General features: G+C 43.8%; 1 protein-coding gene across 4 annotated transcripts in view; it reads left to right on the top strand.

The window, feature by feature from the left end:
* Nucleotides 1–16915, top strand: part of LOC102944465 (transmembrane protein 132C) — a 294416-nt gene that overhangs the window by 152896 nt on the left and 124605 nt on the right. For 3 of the 4 annotated variants that reach the window (XM_037878769.2, XM_043529471.1, XM_043529470.1), the window contains one exon: nucleotides 10673–10819. The exons of the other annotated variant lie outside the window; for it this stretch is intronic. In XM_037878769.2, coding sequence (XP_037734697.1) covers nucleotides 10673–10819 — 147 coding nt within the window. The remainder of the gene's footprint in view (nucleotides 1–10672; nucleotides 10820–16915) is intronic. 4 annotated transcript variants of the gene reach the window in all.

Genomic DNA, 16915 nt, shown 5'->3' with positions numbered 1-16915 from the left:
GCCGTTACCCAGCACGGGGGTCTGTGTGCTAATATTAAACCAAACCTGTTGCGATGATTCTCAGCTGCTATTCTCTGCACTCTGTCTTGACTGCAGTCCTGGTGCTCACCTGAGCCCAAGGATTGTTCATGGCTAGCGCTACTAGGTACCCCAAAAGGGCAGATGGGGGTGGCTGGGCTGAGTGGACCACTGACAGGTGCACGTGTAACACCTCCTTAAGCATGGTACCAGTCAGTGAACTCCCAGCTGCATGCCAGAGAGCTTTGGGAAGCGTGTTGAGATCTCTGGACCGATCTCCTTAGGGAGCCATGTTAAACTGGACTCATCAAAGCACAATATACCATACTGCAGGGCATAGGTGCTGACTTTTACTTGTCCCTGTGGGTGCACCACCCACCGCTCCACCCCAAGGCCCCGCCCCTGAGGCCCCGCCCTCAATCCGCCTCTTCCTGCCCGCTGGGCCGCTCCCTCCCCTAAGACTCCATCGTTATGGTGCCTCCTCCCGCCCCCTCCCCCGGGGCCACCCACCCGCCTGCCGTTCGCTGCTCTCCACCCTCACGCAAGCGCTGCTGGGCAGCTGCCAAACAGCTGATTGGCTGTTGGGGGCCGAGCACCCACTGTGTTTTTTCCCAGGGGTGCTCGAGCCCCTGAGCACCCATGGAGTGGGCGCCTGTACTGCAGGGGACAATCCTGCATGGGCTCTTGGAAGATGGACTAGCTGATCGACTGCAGTCATTCTTTTCCCTTCCTAATTTCTGTGGAACCGCTGAGAGAATTGTAAAGCAGCACACTTAGAATCTGAATTTGGCAGAAGCTCCCAACATAATCGCTCATTTATTGACATTTTCAGGGCACCCGTCCCTCTTTCGAACAGTTGAAGCTCAGCAATGCAGGATTCCTCCTAGGAAAGAGGAAAAGCAGCCTTGTAGTCTGTTTAGCTGATGGTAAAGTGTAGCAGTAACAGCTGCTAGAGGGGGACTGAGGAGAGGATTAAAAATACAAAGGGACTGTAGGGAAAGTCATTTAGGGTCTAAGTAATAATCCTAATAAATGCTGCAAACTGTAAGTATTTTTCCCAGTAATGCTCCTGCCGTGTGAGCTGGAGGAATGCCATGCATGCTCAGCTTAGAGAGATCTTGTCATAATAATGGAAAGTGCACGCAGTGGCGAGCATAATCTCGGTGCATTTGTTTATCTCAAAAATGTCTGCAATCCTATCATATAGATCTATAGAGGTCCTCTTTAGCATGCGCAGCGAAATCCCTCCTCGGGATTTACCCACTCTGTGCTTCCTATCTACAGAGTCTGTGTGTGTGTGTGTGTGTTGGTTGGATAGCTGCTTGTTTCAATTTCCTTTAGAGGTGAACCAGGGCAGAAGGCAACCTGTCCAGCTGGACTAGGGCCCCATCCTGCAACCCTTACTCACGGGGCGCTAACTCACATTAATTTGGGCCCCAATCCTGCAGTGAGGACCTTTCAGGGGCCTTAACTTGGTGTGATTATGCCTCAGCTTTTTAAAGTTCCTTCCATACAAGTCTGAGAGATGTGCCCACTGCTTGCTCTGTCCCAGTTACTTTTGAATTCAAGGTTAATAAGGTGCATATATATATATATATATATATATATATATATATATATATATATGCTCCTCCTTATTTAGGTGTTGTCACTGTCTAGGAAAAGTTTGCTATCAGACGTAAAATGGCTGCCGAGAATTCCTGGGAGAATTCTCTAGGCGCCAAAAGACACTGTTGCTCCTGCTCTGGTCTTCATCCTGCGTTGCTTGTGCACCCAGAATTCCCCGATGACTTCGGGGGAGAAGATTCATGTGCTTTGAGGTGCAATTCAGGGGAAGAGCTAAACTGGTGTCAGATTTGAAAGGAGCCACAGTGAGGCCTGACCACAATATTAGTATTGCCAGCCCCAAGCATTCAAAAATCACGAGATAGTCTTAAAAATCATGAGGTTTTTTAAACAATTAATAATAAATGAGCGGTTCTCTTTATTGAAAACACTTGGGTTCATGTTGTCAATCATTCCTCTACACCTGGGAGGCCTAAACACTTTTCTTTTTAAAGAAAGCTGAGATTTTCAGGTGTTTACATGACTCCAGGAGCTGGAGCTTTATGAAAAACACCAAATATTGTGTGACTTGTGATTCAGATTATGAGGGTTGGCAGTGCTGCAATATCATATAAAGCCCTGAGCCTGTGGGGTTGGGGACAGGGAGTGAGAGAAGGAAAAGATTTATCTGACCCTGAGAATAATTGGTGCAGAGGTAGAGATTTGGGCCAGCTCTTCTGCCTTTTTTCCAACTTGTTATTCCTCTGATGAGTCAAGCCTGACACTGTCACCTCCTTGCTGGCTTCATCTAATCCCGTCATCCAGGGTGCAGGTCAAGCAGGGTTTTTGTGACAATTTAAGGGGCTGCCTTGCTTTTTTTTGCTTTTTTTTTTTTTTTTTAAAGCGCTTCTGTGAAGTGTCTCAGTGTTAAATAGCCTTGCCACATTCAAGGAAGGGGAAGGAGAAGGACCTGGCTGAGGCAGAATACCAGCACCACTCAAGGCCCTCTGTAATACTGTTGTTTCCCCTCAAATCTCTACTATCCAGCTGATCCAAGTTAAACACAGTAGAGGCCCCATGACAATTTCCGTGAATGCTCCCAGGTTGCAGTGTTTATCTTTGCTAGAGGCAGAATGTTAACAGGTTGTAAATTCAGATGGAGTTTCCTCTCTGCCTGAAAGACAACCCTAGAGTCTCTACATACTGTAGATCACTCCTGAATATATATATATATATATAAAATATTTTCTCATATCCTCCCTATAATCCCTTAACTAATGCTGGGGCGGGGGGGGGGTAGAGGGGGAAGTATTACCTCTCAGAGCTGAGGAAAGCAGTTTTGCTGGGAGATATTTTAGAAGCTTAAATTACTAGTTCACTGACTCAAAATAATAATAATTGGCTGGGAATTTGAAGGGATTGCGAGTGTTAACAAACAGCTAATCGCCAAAATGGACCTGAGCTGACCCAGGAAGCTCCCCAAAGTGTTCAGATTCTGGTTCTTTTGGTTTCTTTATTTTAAATGTTGAAAATGTAGCTGGCCCGCGGGGTGGGGAGGGGGGAGCTGTGAAGCCAAGCTGTTCAAAGCTACCTAAGGGATATGATGCACCAATTCCCACTGAAATGAATAGGCACTGGGGCCCTGATCCTCAGTGGGAGTTCAGTGCCTAAATACTGGGCCAGGGTGACCAAATCCGTGGGGCACCTTTTGAAAATCCCACAAGCAGTGCCAACGGACAGCCCGTGAGCATAGACACCTCCCACTGCATCCCTGAGAGCCTGAGGAAAGCGGGGAAAAAACCAGGCCTTTGCAGCATGCCCAGGATGTTCATGAATCAAAGCCCTGGTTAGCCAAGCAGGGTGGAGTTGTGAAAGTGAGTTCCACACCCAAGGATCCTTCACACATAACGCCCTGCCAGCGGATGCCTCTTGTTTATGTCAAAGAGGCTCCAGTTGGAGGCTTCTGTTGACTTGATTGTGTCAATATGTCACCGGGAGGGAGGTGATTTCTCTGGATAGCCAGGCTCGCCTGTCGCTCATAGGGATGGGTGAAGCAGAACCAAAACCTGACCGCCGCTATCATACTGACTAATAATGCCTCACTGGTTCCATGTGCTCCCCCAGCCACTTGTCTGTATTCATCTGATGTCTCTTGTCGTGTACTTAGATGGTAAACTCTTCGGGGGCAGGAGGCCTAGCACAACGGGGTCCTGGTCTGTGATGGGGCTCCTAGGTGCTGCGGCAACACAAATAACAATAAACGTGTGAACCAAATCTGTTCGCTGGCACAACAGAAAACGTTTGATAACTTTGTTCATTATTGTTCACGTTCGCTCTGCTCTGCGCTTGCCCATTCCAGATGCCCAGATTTGTAGAGTATGTAGAGAGCGGTACATATCACGTGTCAATTACCATCTACTGGAGGCTTTACCTTGACTATCCCATGAGAAAGCAGCTTCCTGGAGAGAATGGGAGGGTTGGTAGGCAAGACTTTCCCTGACAGAATGGTTAACTTAATAGGCAATTTCCTGCAATCTAGAAATCCTAGATACCAAAAGCTATCTATAGGTGACCCATCAGATTTACCAATGTACTGGATAGCAACCTGGAATAATAATATCCCCAGTCGTGAATGAGGCTCCATTGTGTGAGACGCTGTATCTACGCATAATAAGAGACGGCCCCAGCTCCAAAGAACCTGCAGGCTAAATAGACAAAGGGTGAGAAAGAGGAGGTATCGTTATACCCATTTATTAATGTAGAACTTAAGCAAAGAAGGATTAAGTGATTTGCCCTAGGTCATACAGGAAACCTGTGGCAGAGCTGGGCGTCCTGATCTGGTGCCTTAACCACACAATCATCCTTTTCTTATTAGAGGTTCTGCACGTACATCTGGAAGTTATATGCCACTAAGGTCAGACTCCATGTTCCATTCAGCCTCTGGCTTTTCTGTTGCGACTGGCAATGAGGCATTCAATTGTTACCATTTTGCAGTGTAGACATCTGCCCTCTGAGAGCTAGAGTGAGACCCTGGCCTCACTTCACCTAGGAAGATGAAAGGAAAAGATTTTCTTAATAAAACAAACCCTGTTTAATTGTAACAGTTAGTCTCCTGCCTGAGTTTTATGGATGCCACAAGCTGGATGTAATCTGCTGATTTGCTATGGAAGCAAAGAAGAGAAGGGGTTGACTTAAATTATGGCAGAAAGAGGTTAAATTTCTTTTGGCAGAACTTGAGAAGGTCAGAGACTTGCGGGAAAGTGCAGCCCAGGAACAGCCCACAGCTACCAGGAGAGGCTCTTTGAGTTTAAAAAAAACAAAAGGGTCCTGAGATGATGAAATCATTTCTTACAATGTGACCTTCGGAATTCAGTAACATTCGGTGCTCTCCCATAGCCTGGGCAGATCAGTGGAGCCTTACTGGAGTATACTGAGTGTTAGCAAATATTACAGGCAGGAAAGGATTTGAGGCACTGGAGAAGAACAACCAAAAGGGGTCAAAAAGAAAAGAAGTACTTGTGGCACCTTAGAGACTAACAAATTTATTTGAGCATAAGCTTTCGTGAGCTACAGCTCACTTCATCGGATGCATCTCACGAAAGCTTATGCTCAAATAAATTTGTTAGTCTCTAAGGTGCCACAAGTACTCCTTTTCTTTTTGCGAGTGCAGACTAACACAGCTGCTACTCTGAAACCTGTCAAAAGGGGTCAGGGTTTGCTAAGTCAAAGCATAAGATTTTATGTATAAAATTTAGAAAACTTCTTACTGAAAAGTCATACAGTGCAGCACCTGAGAAGGTGAGATTGTTTTGTTCTGTATGAAGCATGCAGTTGTTGATCTGAGAGTAGACACTGCTGGGATCAAAGAACAGTATGGAAGGGGAAGGATAGAGTTTAAATGGCACACAAAAGATTCAAAGCTAGGTATAACCTTCTGAAAAGAAAACACACTGGCAGGGACTGGAGGGCTTGGCGCTAGAAAACTATTTCAAACCTAATGTCGGTCACTGGTGAAATTTAGTGTTGTCATCTCATCTCAGACTTTGATTTTGCAGCAGAATCATGTATGATTGCAGGGCCTTAGCTGTTAGATCTCTTGTCCGTATCGCAACAATCCCACACAACACAACACCACTGGGAGTCTCTTGTTAGGAGCTGCTCCTAGTGGAACTAGGAAGGTGTTGGAATTTAGGATTGGAAGTGAAGCTTGCCCTTTCGATATCTTACTGTTGCAGATGGTATTCACCCATTGTGACCATAAACATGCACCTCAGATTTTAATTTAAGTGGGAAAATTTTAATGTGAGAAGGCTTCAAAGACTCCTAGAGTCATAAATCACATCTTCTGCTGTGGCTGTTGCTGATTTAATTGCTATTTGTATGTACTGCGTTTATCAGATGCTTATTACATATAGTTACTGATAAACATGAGGTTTCTTGTAATCTAACAGCAGAAGAGACACCAAAATGCAATAACAATGACAAGGTTTGTATCTGTAGTTGAGTTGAACACATTAGTTATGTTTGTTTGTCTCTAAACTTTACACTCTAGGAAGCCTGAGGCATTTTAGTCTAAATGAAAATTTGCTGATGAAATTGAGTACCTCAGTTTTTGATTGAAAAAAGAAAAGGAGTACTTGTGGCACCTTAGAGACTAACCAATTTATTTGAGCATAAGGTTTCGTGAGCTACAGCTCACTTCATCGGATGCATGAAGCTCACGAAAGCTTATGCTCAAATAAATTGGTTAGTCTCTAAGGTGCCACAAGTACTGCTTTTCTTTTTGCGAATACAGACTAACACGGCTGTTACTCTGAAACCAGTTTTTGATTGGAAAGTGTGAAATTAAATGAAGTTTGTTTATTATTGTGGGGTTTTCTAAAATTCCTTTATTTAGTCTTGGCAAGAATTATCCAGTGATTTTTCAAATGTAAATTGTCAGGGACTGTCTTCTCTGAAGTCAGGATGCTACTTGTTTTCCATGCCAACAAAATGCTCTATCTATCTGTTGGGGGAGAAGAGGGAGGAGCCCCCAAATGAGTCTGAGACAAATCTGAGGTACAAGTTTTTTGTGATGCAAATTAATAACCACAGAGATCCAAGCATAACAGATAAGCTTGCATCACTCAGCATTCTGGCTACTATGTGGAAAAGGGCTTCGAATCCATCCTTAGAGAAACCCTGATTCAGTGTGAAGCTGAAGCTGACCTCACCATTACTCTACTCTATCCAATTCTAACCTGAAGGTGATTCATCTCTCCACTGTGTGGTTTATTTCTGCCAAAGGATCAAAAATTACAGCCCTGATCCAGCAAAGCACTTAACACATGCTTAGCTTTCAGCATGTGAACAGCTAATGGTTCTGCTCACATGCTTAAAATTAAGCATATTCTTTGGTGCTTTGCTGGATTGGGACTTATGTTTAGATCTTTCCCCATCCTCTGTTCCTCCATCCATGTGGCTCACCTGTGGAGGACGTGGAGGGGAGAGTGCACACTTCCTCCTTTCTTAGCGTATGGCCTGCTGGAAGGAAGCAGGACTCTTCCCTTTGTCTCACCTTGCTGGCTGACTGGTGGTCCTGTCCCTGTTTCAACTGCAGGAGTGAGTTTTCAGCTGATCAGGGACCCTATGAGAGGAGCAATGCAGTTCAGTGAGACTTCAAGGACCAGGGTAGGATTTCAGGCCTTTGAATACTGGATTTGATAGGGTAGGCCATGAGCCTTGGTTGGGTTACTATTGCCATGGAAAGCACGTTGTCAAAATGGTCGAGGAGTTCTGGCAGCATTCATGTGGAATGTAGCTTATGGCCAGAGGAAGGCAAAACAGGAGAATTTTGGTCCTACTTTGGAAAGAGGTCCAAAACCAACACCTAGAGGCTATGTTGGATGCTTTAGAAATGCCAATAGTCTGTATTCTGAGATCTAATTCTTTGGGTGTTTGGACAACCAAATGCCTGGAGCAAATGTAACCACTTCTAACGCTCCAGAGAGCAGCAGTGGTGGTATGTGAGGGATTACTTGCTCGGCTGGTTGATGGAAAATGTGGCCCACGGAGATGGAAAAGAGAGAGTGAAATAAAGTATGAAAGATGGAAGACAAAATTTGATTTGCTCGGTTTTGACACTGGGTTTCGATGACCTCAAGTATGTCCTGCTCCCTTCTGATGATTAGGCCCTCCTGCTGGTGGGGAGAGCAGCTGAAAAACATGTTTTGGTATAATTGGCCAAAAATTCAGACAGGATGAGTGACAAGTTTCTATGGGTCGGCACGGTGCATTTTGGAGAAGGGAGGGATAAAACGAAGTGGCTGGCTGAGTGATCCTATGTGACACAGCAGAGAGGAAAATTGTGCAATTGGAGTGGGGAAGCCTGGAGTATTCCAGCTGCTTGTCGTCTCCACTTATTATCACCCACCGCACTTGCCTCAGTTTAGAGAATGTGGCATGTGTATAAACGCTACATGGGTTAGGGAGGTAAATACAGGAGACTGGCAAGCAATTTGGCCAATGGGTCTTTAGTCTAGGGGTTTATTTGGGAGCTGAGACTTACAAGTTTTTATATACAACGTTGGTACTGTTGGTTATTTTTAATGAATATTTAATTACAGCCATACAACGAGGTCAACCAATCTTTGGAAAGGAACTAAATAGACTTTACTCTGCTAGTGGTCAGATATCATAAGTAAATTAACATTTAAGTGAAAACATTTGAAGCATGTATGTAGAGACCTACTTAAAAGTACATGGTACTCCGTATGGTCTGACCTAATTCTGATTCATCCATTGACCTTGTTATATAAACCTCAGTGCCCCTTTTAGAGGGAGAGTAACAGATTACACTTCTGCATATTTATTTAGGAAGCTTAGTCTTGTGGGTATTCATACCCTAATTCTAGTGCTAAGTGCAATCACAACATTGATTTTTCTTTACTAAATGTAACCTACTTTATTCCTGAATAGTTTGCTTCTTTAAATGGGTTTTACATAATGGTAGATGCGAAGGCCACTCATCCTAATGCCCAATATTGTAGTTAATTAACAAATTGGTATTGTAGTCAGGACCTTTTGTCCTCTGGTAGTGGATTGTATTCCTAACCTTGGCCAGATAAAGTGTCCCCCCCCTAATAAACAAGAGTCCATCCATTGACTATTTTGAGCTGCATGGTTGAAAAAGCAATTTGTAACTCCTGAGGAAATTGTAAACCTAATCAAAATTCAAAGGTGGTGAATCCAATTTCCACTGACATTGTGCCATTTCAAAGCTGTTTTCAAGTGGAAGAGGCACAAAGGGTCTAGGTTGAAGGGCTTTTACCTCTCTTTCTTTGGTGAGATATTAGCACTTAAGCAGTGGGTGTTCTTCAGATTTGGATTTCAGGGGTTGTATCAAATTTCAGTTCCAGGGCTGCTGTTTTGTTTTTGTTTTTTTTTTAATGAAGAATTTGACCAAAAATTTTTAAAAAAAGCTTCATAAATACTCAAAGGAGAGCTGTTAGAATAGCTGATTTTTTCAGTTTGTGACAGACTGAAGAATTGGGGGGGTGGGGGGGGAGATTGTTTCAGGTGGACCCAAAATGAAAAAAAAATTCAATTTTTTTGGTGAAATGAAAATTTGATTTCAGTGGGAGTTAGGCACTTAGGTGCCTCGTGGGATTTTCAAAACACATATCTGCATCCTTAGGTGCCTAATAACCTTTGAAAATCTAGTCTTCAGAGCCCAATTTTCCATTGTGCTCTATGCCCTTTCCTCCAGGCTTCCACTGGGTAAGCCCCATAAGGACAATACGCCAGTGGCATGATTTAGAGCAGCACTTAGGTTGCTATAACTGAGGCTGGGGCCAGGCTGTTGCAAAATCCAGGTGTTGTAATTGACTGCTATCCCCTGTACACGCGCACACATGTACGAGAATCCAACTCCAAGTGATTTTTGTGAGTTCACAAATACTCTGGGGATGGGAACTGTATCAGCGCCTATGTAGATGGATAGGGGTCTCTCATTCTTGATGTCCTGTGATGAAAATTGATTGTCACCGAAATTGGAGTCATAAATTTTGCACTTAAGAGAATCTTCAGTCACTTTATAAACTCTCTTTAATTAAACCTGACAACATCCAGTGCTGATGTTATTAGAAGCATAGGATGAGATTAACTAACGTGTCCAGGGTCACGCAGCAAATCCATGGCAGAAATGAAAATACAGATCCCAGCTCTAATCAAGAGACGACGTTCTTTGTATGGTAAAGTTTTCAGAGGAGAATTTCCTTAGAATGGCCTTCTAGAATGAGAGGCCCCAAAACACAAAAAGCGAGAATATGAACGAACCCACTGTTAATGCCACGGAACTACAAGTATATTAGAAGCAAGGAAAAAAGGCTTTTTTAAAGAGCTGCTACTGAAATTCATGCCGGTGGAAAGAGTCCAAATGAGACTCCTATGAAGTGTCTAAGCCCTGGTACATACTACCTCTTCTGGTGTGAATAAGGCACCCCCTGAGCAATGTAAGTTACGGCGACCTAAGCGCTGGTGTGGACAGTGCTATGTCGGCGGGAGAGCTTCTCCCAATGATGTATCTACTGCCACTCAGGGGCTGCAGTAATTAAGTGGACGGGAGAGCTCTCTCTGCTTCGATGCAGCTGTGCCGCTGTATGGCCGGTAGTGTAGCCATAGCCTAAGCTTGGGTTCCTGGGACTTCCACGGTGGGGCAAATTTCTACCGAAGTGAGGATTTTTTTCAGAAATAGGGGAAAGAATCCAGCGTGTAAATTTTCTTACATTCGCAGTTGTCGTCATAAACCACCCCCAGAGAACCTGGCTTTCCCAGAAAGTTTCACAACATGAAGATGGTGTGATCATGATGGCCTAAAAGTCTGAGACTATGGAAATAGATATAGTTAATTGATCCTTTCAATAAAATTAAAAGGTTGCCATTGGTAGACAAAGCTCAGGTCTGCATTAGTGTTATCCCTCCTGCTATCTTTACCAGGTTCAAATGGATTTTAAAACACCTTCGATGCTTGCCTTAATGCTGATGTATTGAATTTTTTTGAGCTACATTAGGAAGGCCACAGTCATGAATTACCCTCTTCTAAATATTTCACAATCACTGCTCCCAACAGGGCCAAGGTGAAGAAGGGCGTGAATATTCTGAGCGTGAAGACAAGCGATCCCCGGCAATGGGACGTGAAGCAGGAGGTGGGGAATGGTGGAAAACATTCAACCACGACCGTTAGCTGTCAAAGGATAGCACCAAATTCAAGGAACAGGTAAGAACGCTCGCATCTGCTCAGCATTAAACTCATTTATATCCATGGTGCCATCCATTGCTTGAAAGACTGAGGGCTCATGTTAACCACTGCTTAGTAGAGCTATTAAACTTACGGCCTGGAAATCTGGAGACACTTACATTAACTACGGTACCATCTGCTGATCTATAACTGGGCATCTCACTTTTCAGACAATAAAACTTCTCCGTTTAAGCTGAAATGAATAGAATAGAGCTATTTTTTTTCCAGCATGAATGTCTTTTAAAGATCTTTGCTGAGCATAGATTTGTCTGGCTTGATAGCTTTGATCTTGTTTCATCCGTGGTTGGTCCATCGAGTCGTCAATGAACTCTTCTATAATGAGCCTTGATTAACTCATAAGCATTAGTGTGGGATCATCATGCAAAGCTTTCAGTATTGACAATGTTCAGTATAATAGAAAAAAGTTTGGGTGGTTTTGTTTTTGTTGTTTTGTTTTCTTTGGTATGTGGACAATTATTTTCTCCCAGAATTCTTCCAATCTGAAGTCCTCTGTACCTGGTTGGGTCACTCTGAGATATACCAGAAGGAGGAGTCTGCCTTCCTTCTCACCATCAGGAGTAGACACTTATATGGATAATGAGTACATGTGATAGGCTAAAACCAGATGAGGTATAAATGCTGATGCTCTAGGGCATAAGCCAACCACTAACTGCCGGGGTATAGGAAGAAATCCACCCTGTGTCTAATGCAGCATTTCTTGCACCTTTTACTGAAGCATCTAGCCACTGTCAGACAGAATACTTGACTCCAGGAAGCACAGGTTTGATTAAAATGGTGATTCCTATGCTTCTGTGTTGTATGTTTTTGTTAAGAGTTAATCCAGATGTAACATACCCGTTTGTGACTGTTTCTCAGGTCCAGTCTTCTCCAATTTCAGGCAATTAGAATTGTATCATACGTTTCAATGGAAGTTAGTTTGGCTCTCATTGCACATTACCATAACGAATGTTTACTGCTCTCCTGTGGATTAGATCCGTGCAAATGTATGATCTATATAAAACCATGTGATGCTTGCTTGGGTTGGTGTTTCATTACTAGCTCAAGTCTTAGCCCAACCTTGTTGCAGAGGGTCATAAACATTCAATCAACCTTAGGTTGGTTCGTGACGTCCCCTGCAATTGGTCTGAAGATTTGTGCACTATTCCTCCAGGCACAGGGGAGTCTGAGGAAGTTGTAATCATGTTTTTACTCTGTGCTCGAACAACGAGAGTGCATAGCAAATGGTAGACTTCCATAAAGTGTCGAAACATCTGAGCGGCTTACTGGCTAAATCCATCTATGCTAGGTATGACTGCAGTTAGTGGAATTTGGAATAGAGAGTTTGCAAGGGAAAGGAGGAAGAATAAATCATTTAAGCCTGCCAAATAACCGTGTTTGAAAAGCAAACGAGGGCTTTAGAATCAGCGTATAATGCCGAATGTATTTACAGCTGTGGAAATATAATAGGTTTTCAAAACCCAAATTAAATCATCTTAATCCAATTTGCATCATGTCTAATTAACCTATAAAAATATTTTTAACACTGATTATGCAAATAAAAGTGAATGTGTTAATTAACACCTCTTGCATTTGCGTACGTAAATAGCCCTTTTCTTTCAAAAGCATGACTGGGCTGGGTTTGAATAGAATGTTAATGCAGTAGGAAGAATTGGGTAGACCGAAACCTTGATGCCATTAGGTCTTCAACCACTGTGGAAGTATATACCAGCTAATGTACTGAAATACAACGTTTACTAATCGAAGCTGTATTAATGGGATTTATTCACTGAACACAATAATGAGCGCCAGTTAGGTGTGTCTGTACTGATTTTCCATGGGGGATGCATACCGAGCAATGGACATAATGGTTGTTATTGAGTGTCATTTGGAGCCCTCTCGGTGCAAAGCACAAATTTTCTATTAAGCTAATTTAATTTGGGTAAGGATTGCAGGTCCCTAATGGAGTCTTTCTGAATTGCCACCAGTTTTTTCAAAGTAGCGTAGCCATGTAGCTTGTCTGTACAATGTAAAACACTCTGTTGCGTAAGGTCAGATTAGAGAATGTGGGGTTCTGCTTGGGAGTTTCAGCTTCCACGTAGTTTAAGCTTCTCCTGCTGAAATTCAGTGAACTTGTAAACTTATTTGAGCAGAGAAAGATGGTTTCCACGATTGGTGCAAAAGGGCTGTTAAAACGAAGCAAATAAAGCTTTTTATTTCTCAGACGCATTACGAAAATGGGATCCGTTCACACAGCTTGCCATGGAGATAATAGCCAGATGCACAGTGTGTTGTTTTTCCTCCTAGCACTATCAGCTCAGTTCCAGTAAAGCGCAGAGAATCCGTTTAGCAGGGAGAGAGAAGGAGAGGCCTTTGACAGCTGTACAGTCTTCTCCCTACCTAAAGAACAACTGGTTCTCCCCTTGGGCTGTTACACAGTCCCAATTTGGTAGAACCATCCTGATTCTCGGTGTGTCTTAGAGTACTACGAAATACAGTATCTGAAAATTATTCTGGGCCAGCAAAATGAGATTGCATCCCATCGTTCACTGTGATCCACAGTGTTTCTTTGCAAATCATGATGTTGTGATGATACAATGTTGGTGCTGAAATGACTTGTCGAGCACACACACACACACACAGGAAAATCTGCCCTTTATGCCTTTCTCCCAGGCAGCCCCCATCACCTGGAATCCCTCATTTGCTACACCACCACACTTTGCTTTTTCAGATTCCTTAAAACTAAGGCCCTGATGTAGCAAAACACACAAGCACATACACACAGCAGTCCCTTGATTTCAAGTGCTTTGCTGAACTAGGAGATAATATCTTCCTAAGGGTCTGTAAGCACTACCGCTGTCCTTCAAAGAAGCATGGATGAAACAAAACGGATTGGAAATTTAAAAAAAAAAAAAAAACCAGATAAAACCTAAACAATTGTGGAAGTGACTAGATGTTGCTAATTTTCCCCTTGGCTAACTTTGCATCCTTCCTCCCAACCCTTTGTATGTTGTTTGTATATTTATATTGTAAGGTCTTCGGGGAGCAAGGACTGTATATTCATATACATGTTAGCTTAATGTCTGATGCACTCTGGCATTACATAAACAATAACAAAAACCATGAGGGGGGGGGTATTTTATTCCTATTTAAAATGATATACTATGAACTCCTGAGAATTTAGGTAAACCACATGTTCCCAGGCTCCATAAACTTGTATTCTGAAACCCCAAGGCCATAGCACATTACCTTCTGCTCATCAAGAAAGATTCCACCGTTAAAACAGAGTGACTTTTTGTTGCCAGAAGCAGCTTGAAACCAACAGTGCCTGTGTGCCCGATAACATAACCTATTCTGAGCTCCATTTGACTCATGATTAAGATAACAACCTATTGATTAGGGGGAGTGGAGCATAAACAACTCCTTTTGCAGTTCGTGTCCCTTGTCGGTTCTCTTTTCCAGGGGACAGTTGGCTGGACGGAAATGTGTCCTAAAGATAATTGAGCAGATTTTGGTTGCTGTCTTAGCTACTTAAATGTCCTGATCCTGGTGCATCATCTCCCTGCCATTCTGAGCACCAGCCAAGGGGCCATGTGGCCAGTTTAAGGCCTTCGCCATCCTCCCTGGGAATAGCCTCAGTGCAGAAGGGGGACGGATGAGAAGCCAGCTCTAAGTTGCCCCTTACAGCAACCCCAGACACAAGGTGTTCCAGACAGATCAGCGGGGTGGAGTGGAAGGTGGAGCAGCATCAGCGTAGAGGAGATTGAGAAATTGTGGGAAGGGACTTGACTGGGAAAGCCTGTGCTCTGCAAATTCTGTCCTCTCAAAAGGCCCCCTAGGGACCATTGCAGCCAGGATGCAGCTAAGGGCTACTTTGGCTTGATATGGAAGCTGATAGAGCCCCCGAAGTGCCTGAATAAGGCAGGCACAAGCTGCCTTCCTTCCGTCCTTGTGCTGGGATCTGGGCAAGGATGAATTTGTTCCATTCATGCGTGTGTGTGTGCTTGTGTGTGTGTGTGTGTGCGCGCGTGCGCCCCAGAGTCACAGCAGTCAGTGGTGGCAAGGCGTCACTCAGTGCTGGTAAGGGATTCCTGCTTTGTTGTCTAACACCCCCACATTGGTTATGTATCTAACTGGGTAGAGGAAGTGAGTGTGGGAGAATGAAGAAACTTGTTAGAAAAACTGACCTGATGGAAAACCGCTAGAATGTAACGCTTCATCCCCTTGGCACTGAACTTTTGAGGGACCTGTGGACTTATGGCTTTATAGTCATCTATCTAATAAAGAGCCATACTTGGGGAGAGTGCTTCCCGCTCACGTATGAGACTGCGTCACAGTTCTTTAGTCCCATCCCCTAACGCACACAATGCGTCCTTTTAACAGTCTGAGAATCTCTGCAGTCGTACCGAATGAGCTGATGATGTTACCGAGTTGCATTTCATATCATCTGGATGCAGAGGAAACCAAAAAAGCCATTTGAATTCTCTGCAGGTCCTTGATCTATCAGCATCATATGAGGCCAAGTGACTCAAGCATGAAGCAAAAGAGCTCTTGTGATTAAAACAAAAACAAAAAAACAATAGGGCATGTGATCAGCGTGTTTCAAAGTAGTAACACATTGGGTGATAGTTTGTGTTTCTGGCTTTTTATTTCACCCGGGGATACGCAGTCCCCTCCAACATACACCCTCTCACATACCAGGGTATTATCTTAGAGCCTGGTTTCAGAGTAGCAGCCAGGTTAGTCTGTATTCTCAAAAAGAAAAGGAGGACTTGTGGCACCTTAGGGACTAACAAATTTATTTGAGCATAAGCTTTCGTGAGCTGTAGCTCATGAAAGCTTATGCTCAAATAAATTTGTTAGTCTCTAAGGTGCCACAGGTACTCCCTTTCATCTTAGAGCCTGTATCTTCTCCAGCCTGCACAGTTTGTGATCAGTTAACCAGGAATTTCACAAAGCTCAGAGGCCTGGTGGCAGTGAATCAAGCCACCTGCTGACCTGAAAACACTGAGGTTTGATCAGTTGCTTGCACTGTATCCAGATGTTTGGTGCTTAAGAATCAGGGTTTCTCTTTGGAGTTGTTCTTCTGTGGGGTACTTGAGTCGGGATGGCACGTACCACAGCTGTGATATTAGACAATGGGAAAAGACCACAGGATTTCATGGGATAAATTTACAACAGATGCTGGATTTGTGCCTGCAAACATTTGTGTGCATAAACTGGCTAGTTAGCCATGGGAGAAAGCTGAGCGGCCACAGGTTTTTACTGCTGATGAACCCATGTGACTAGCAATTTCCTTTATCTAGAGGTTGCGTAGGAGCAAACATGGTTGGCTGAATATTTTATTTTAAATATTATGCACATTTTAGTGCAAATTAGGTGCAGCCCCTGGGCTACTGGCAAGGTACCAGTGTAACCCTCAGAGCTCCCAGTGTTGGTCATCCCTGAGTTGTACTGTGAATAAATAAGAGCCGTCTGTTCATAGTGACACATGGGATTGCAATTGTGTAGCTATCCTTAACATCAGTAGAAATCACACAGCTAAATCCTTATCTGCGGCTTTAAAAGTATACCCTTCCCCTTTTATTTCCTTACCTCATCGAATTTCTCTCTGCTTATTTTCTCTGCAATTTAGGGTTAACCCCCCCCCCCCCCCCCCCGCAGTGCCTTATACAGGGCAAACCACAGCAAAGAATCCTCCAATGAATCATGTGAATGCCAGGACATCTGCACAGACGGTGGAGGAGCAGCCAGCTGCACATTGTAATAGCGTGTTTTCTAGGCCACAGAAGTCTAGGGTTACAAGGTTGCTTCCCCAAGGAAGCTTTCATGAGGACTCTTTCTTGCTGCTGTAAATGTCTGGAGGTATAAAGCCCCCTGAACTCTTCCCGTATCTGGGAAGGAAGCAATCTATTTCCAAGTCAAGGAAAAGCAGGGATATGTTCAGTGACTGTAGCCCCAGCCTTTATGCCCGCCATAGATGCTAAGTAGGTGCATGCACCTGCTGTCTTGCTGGAGAATGTCTGTTTTTCAGTCTCCTGCTTCTTTGGTGCTTGTGGTGGGGCGGGGGGAAGCAGG

This window comes from Chelonia mydas, chromosome 15 (assembly GCF_015237465.2).
Source record: "Chelonia mydas isolate rCheMyd1 chromosome 15, rCheMyd1.pri.v2, whole genome shotgun sequence".
NCBI classification, from domain to species: domain Eukaryota; kingdom Metazoa; phylum Chordata; order Testudines; family Cheloniidae; genus Chelonia; species Chelonia mydas.
This window is presented reverse-complemented; position numbering and strand designations above follow the sequence as displayed.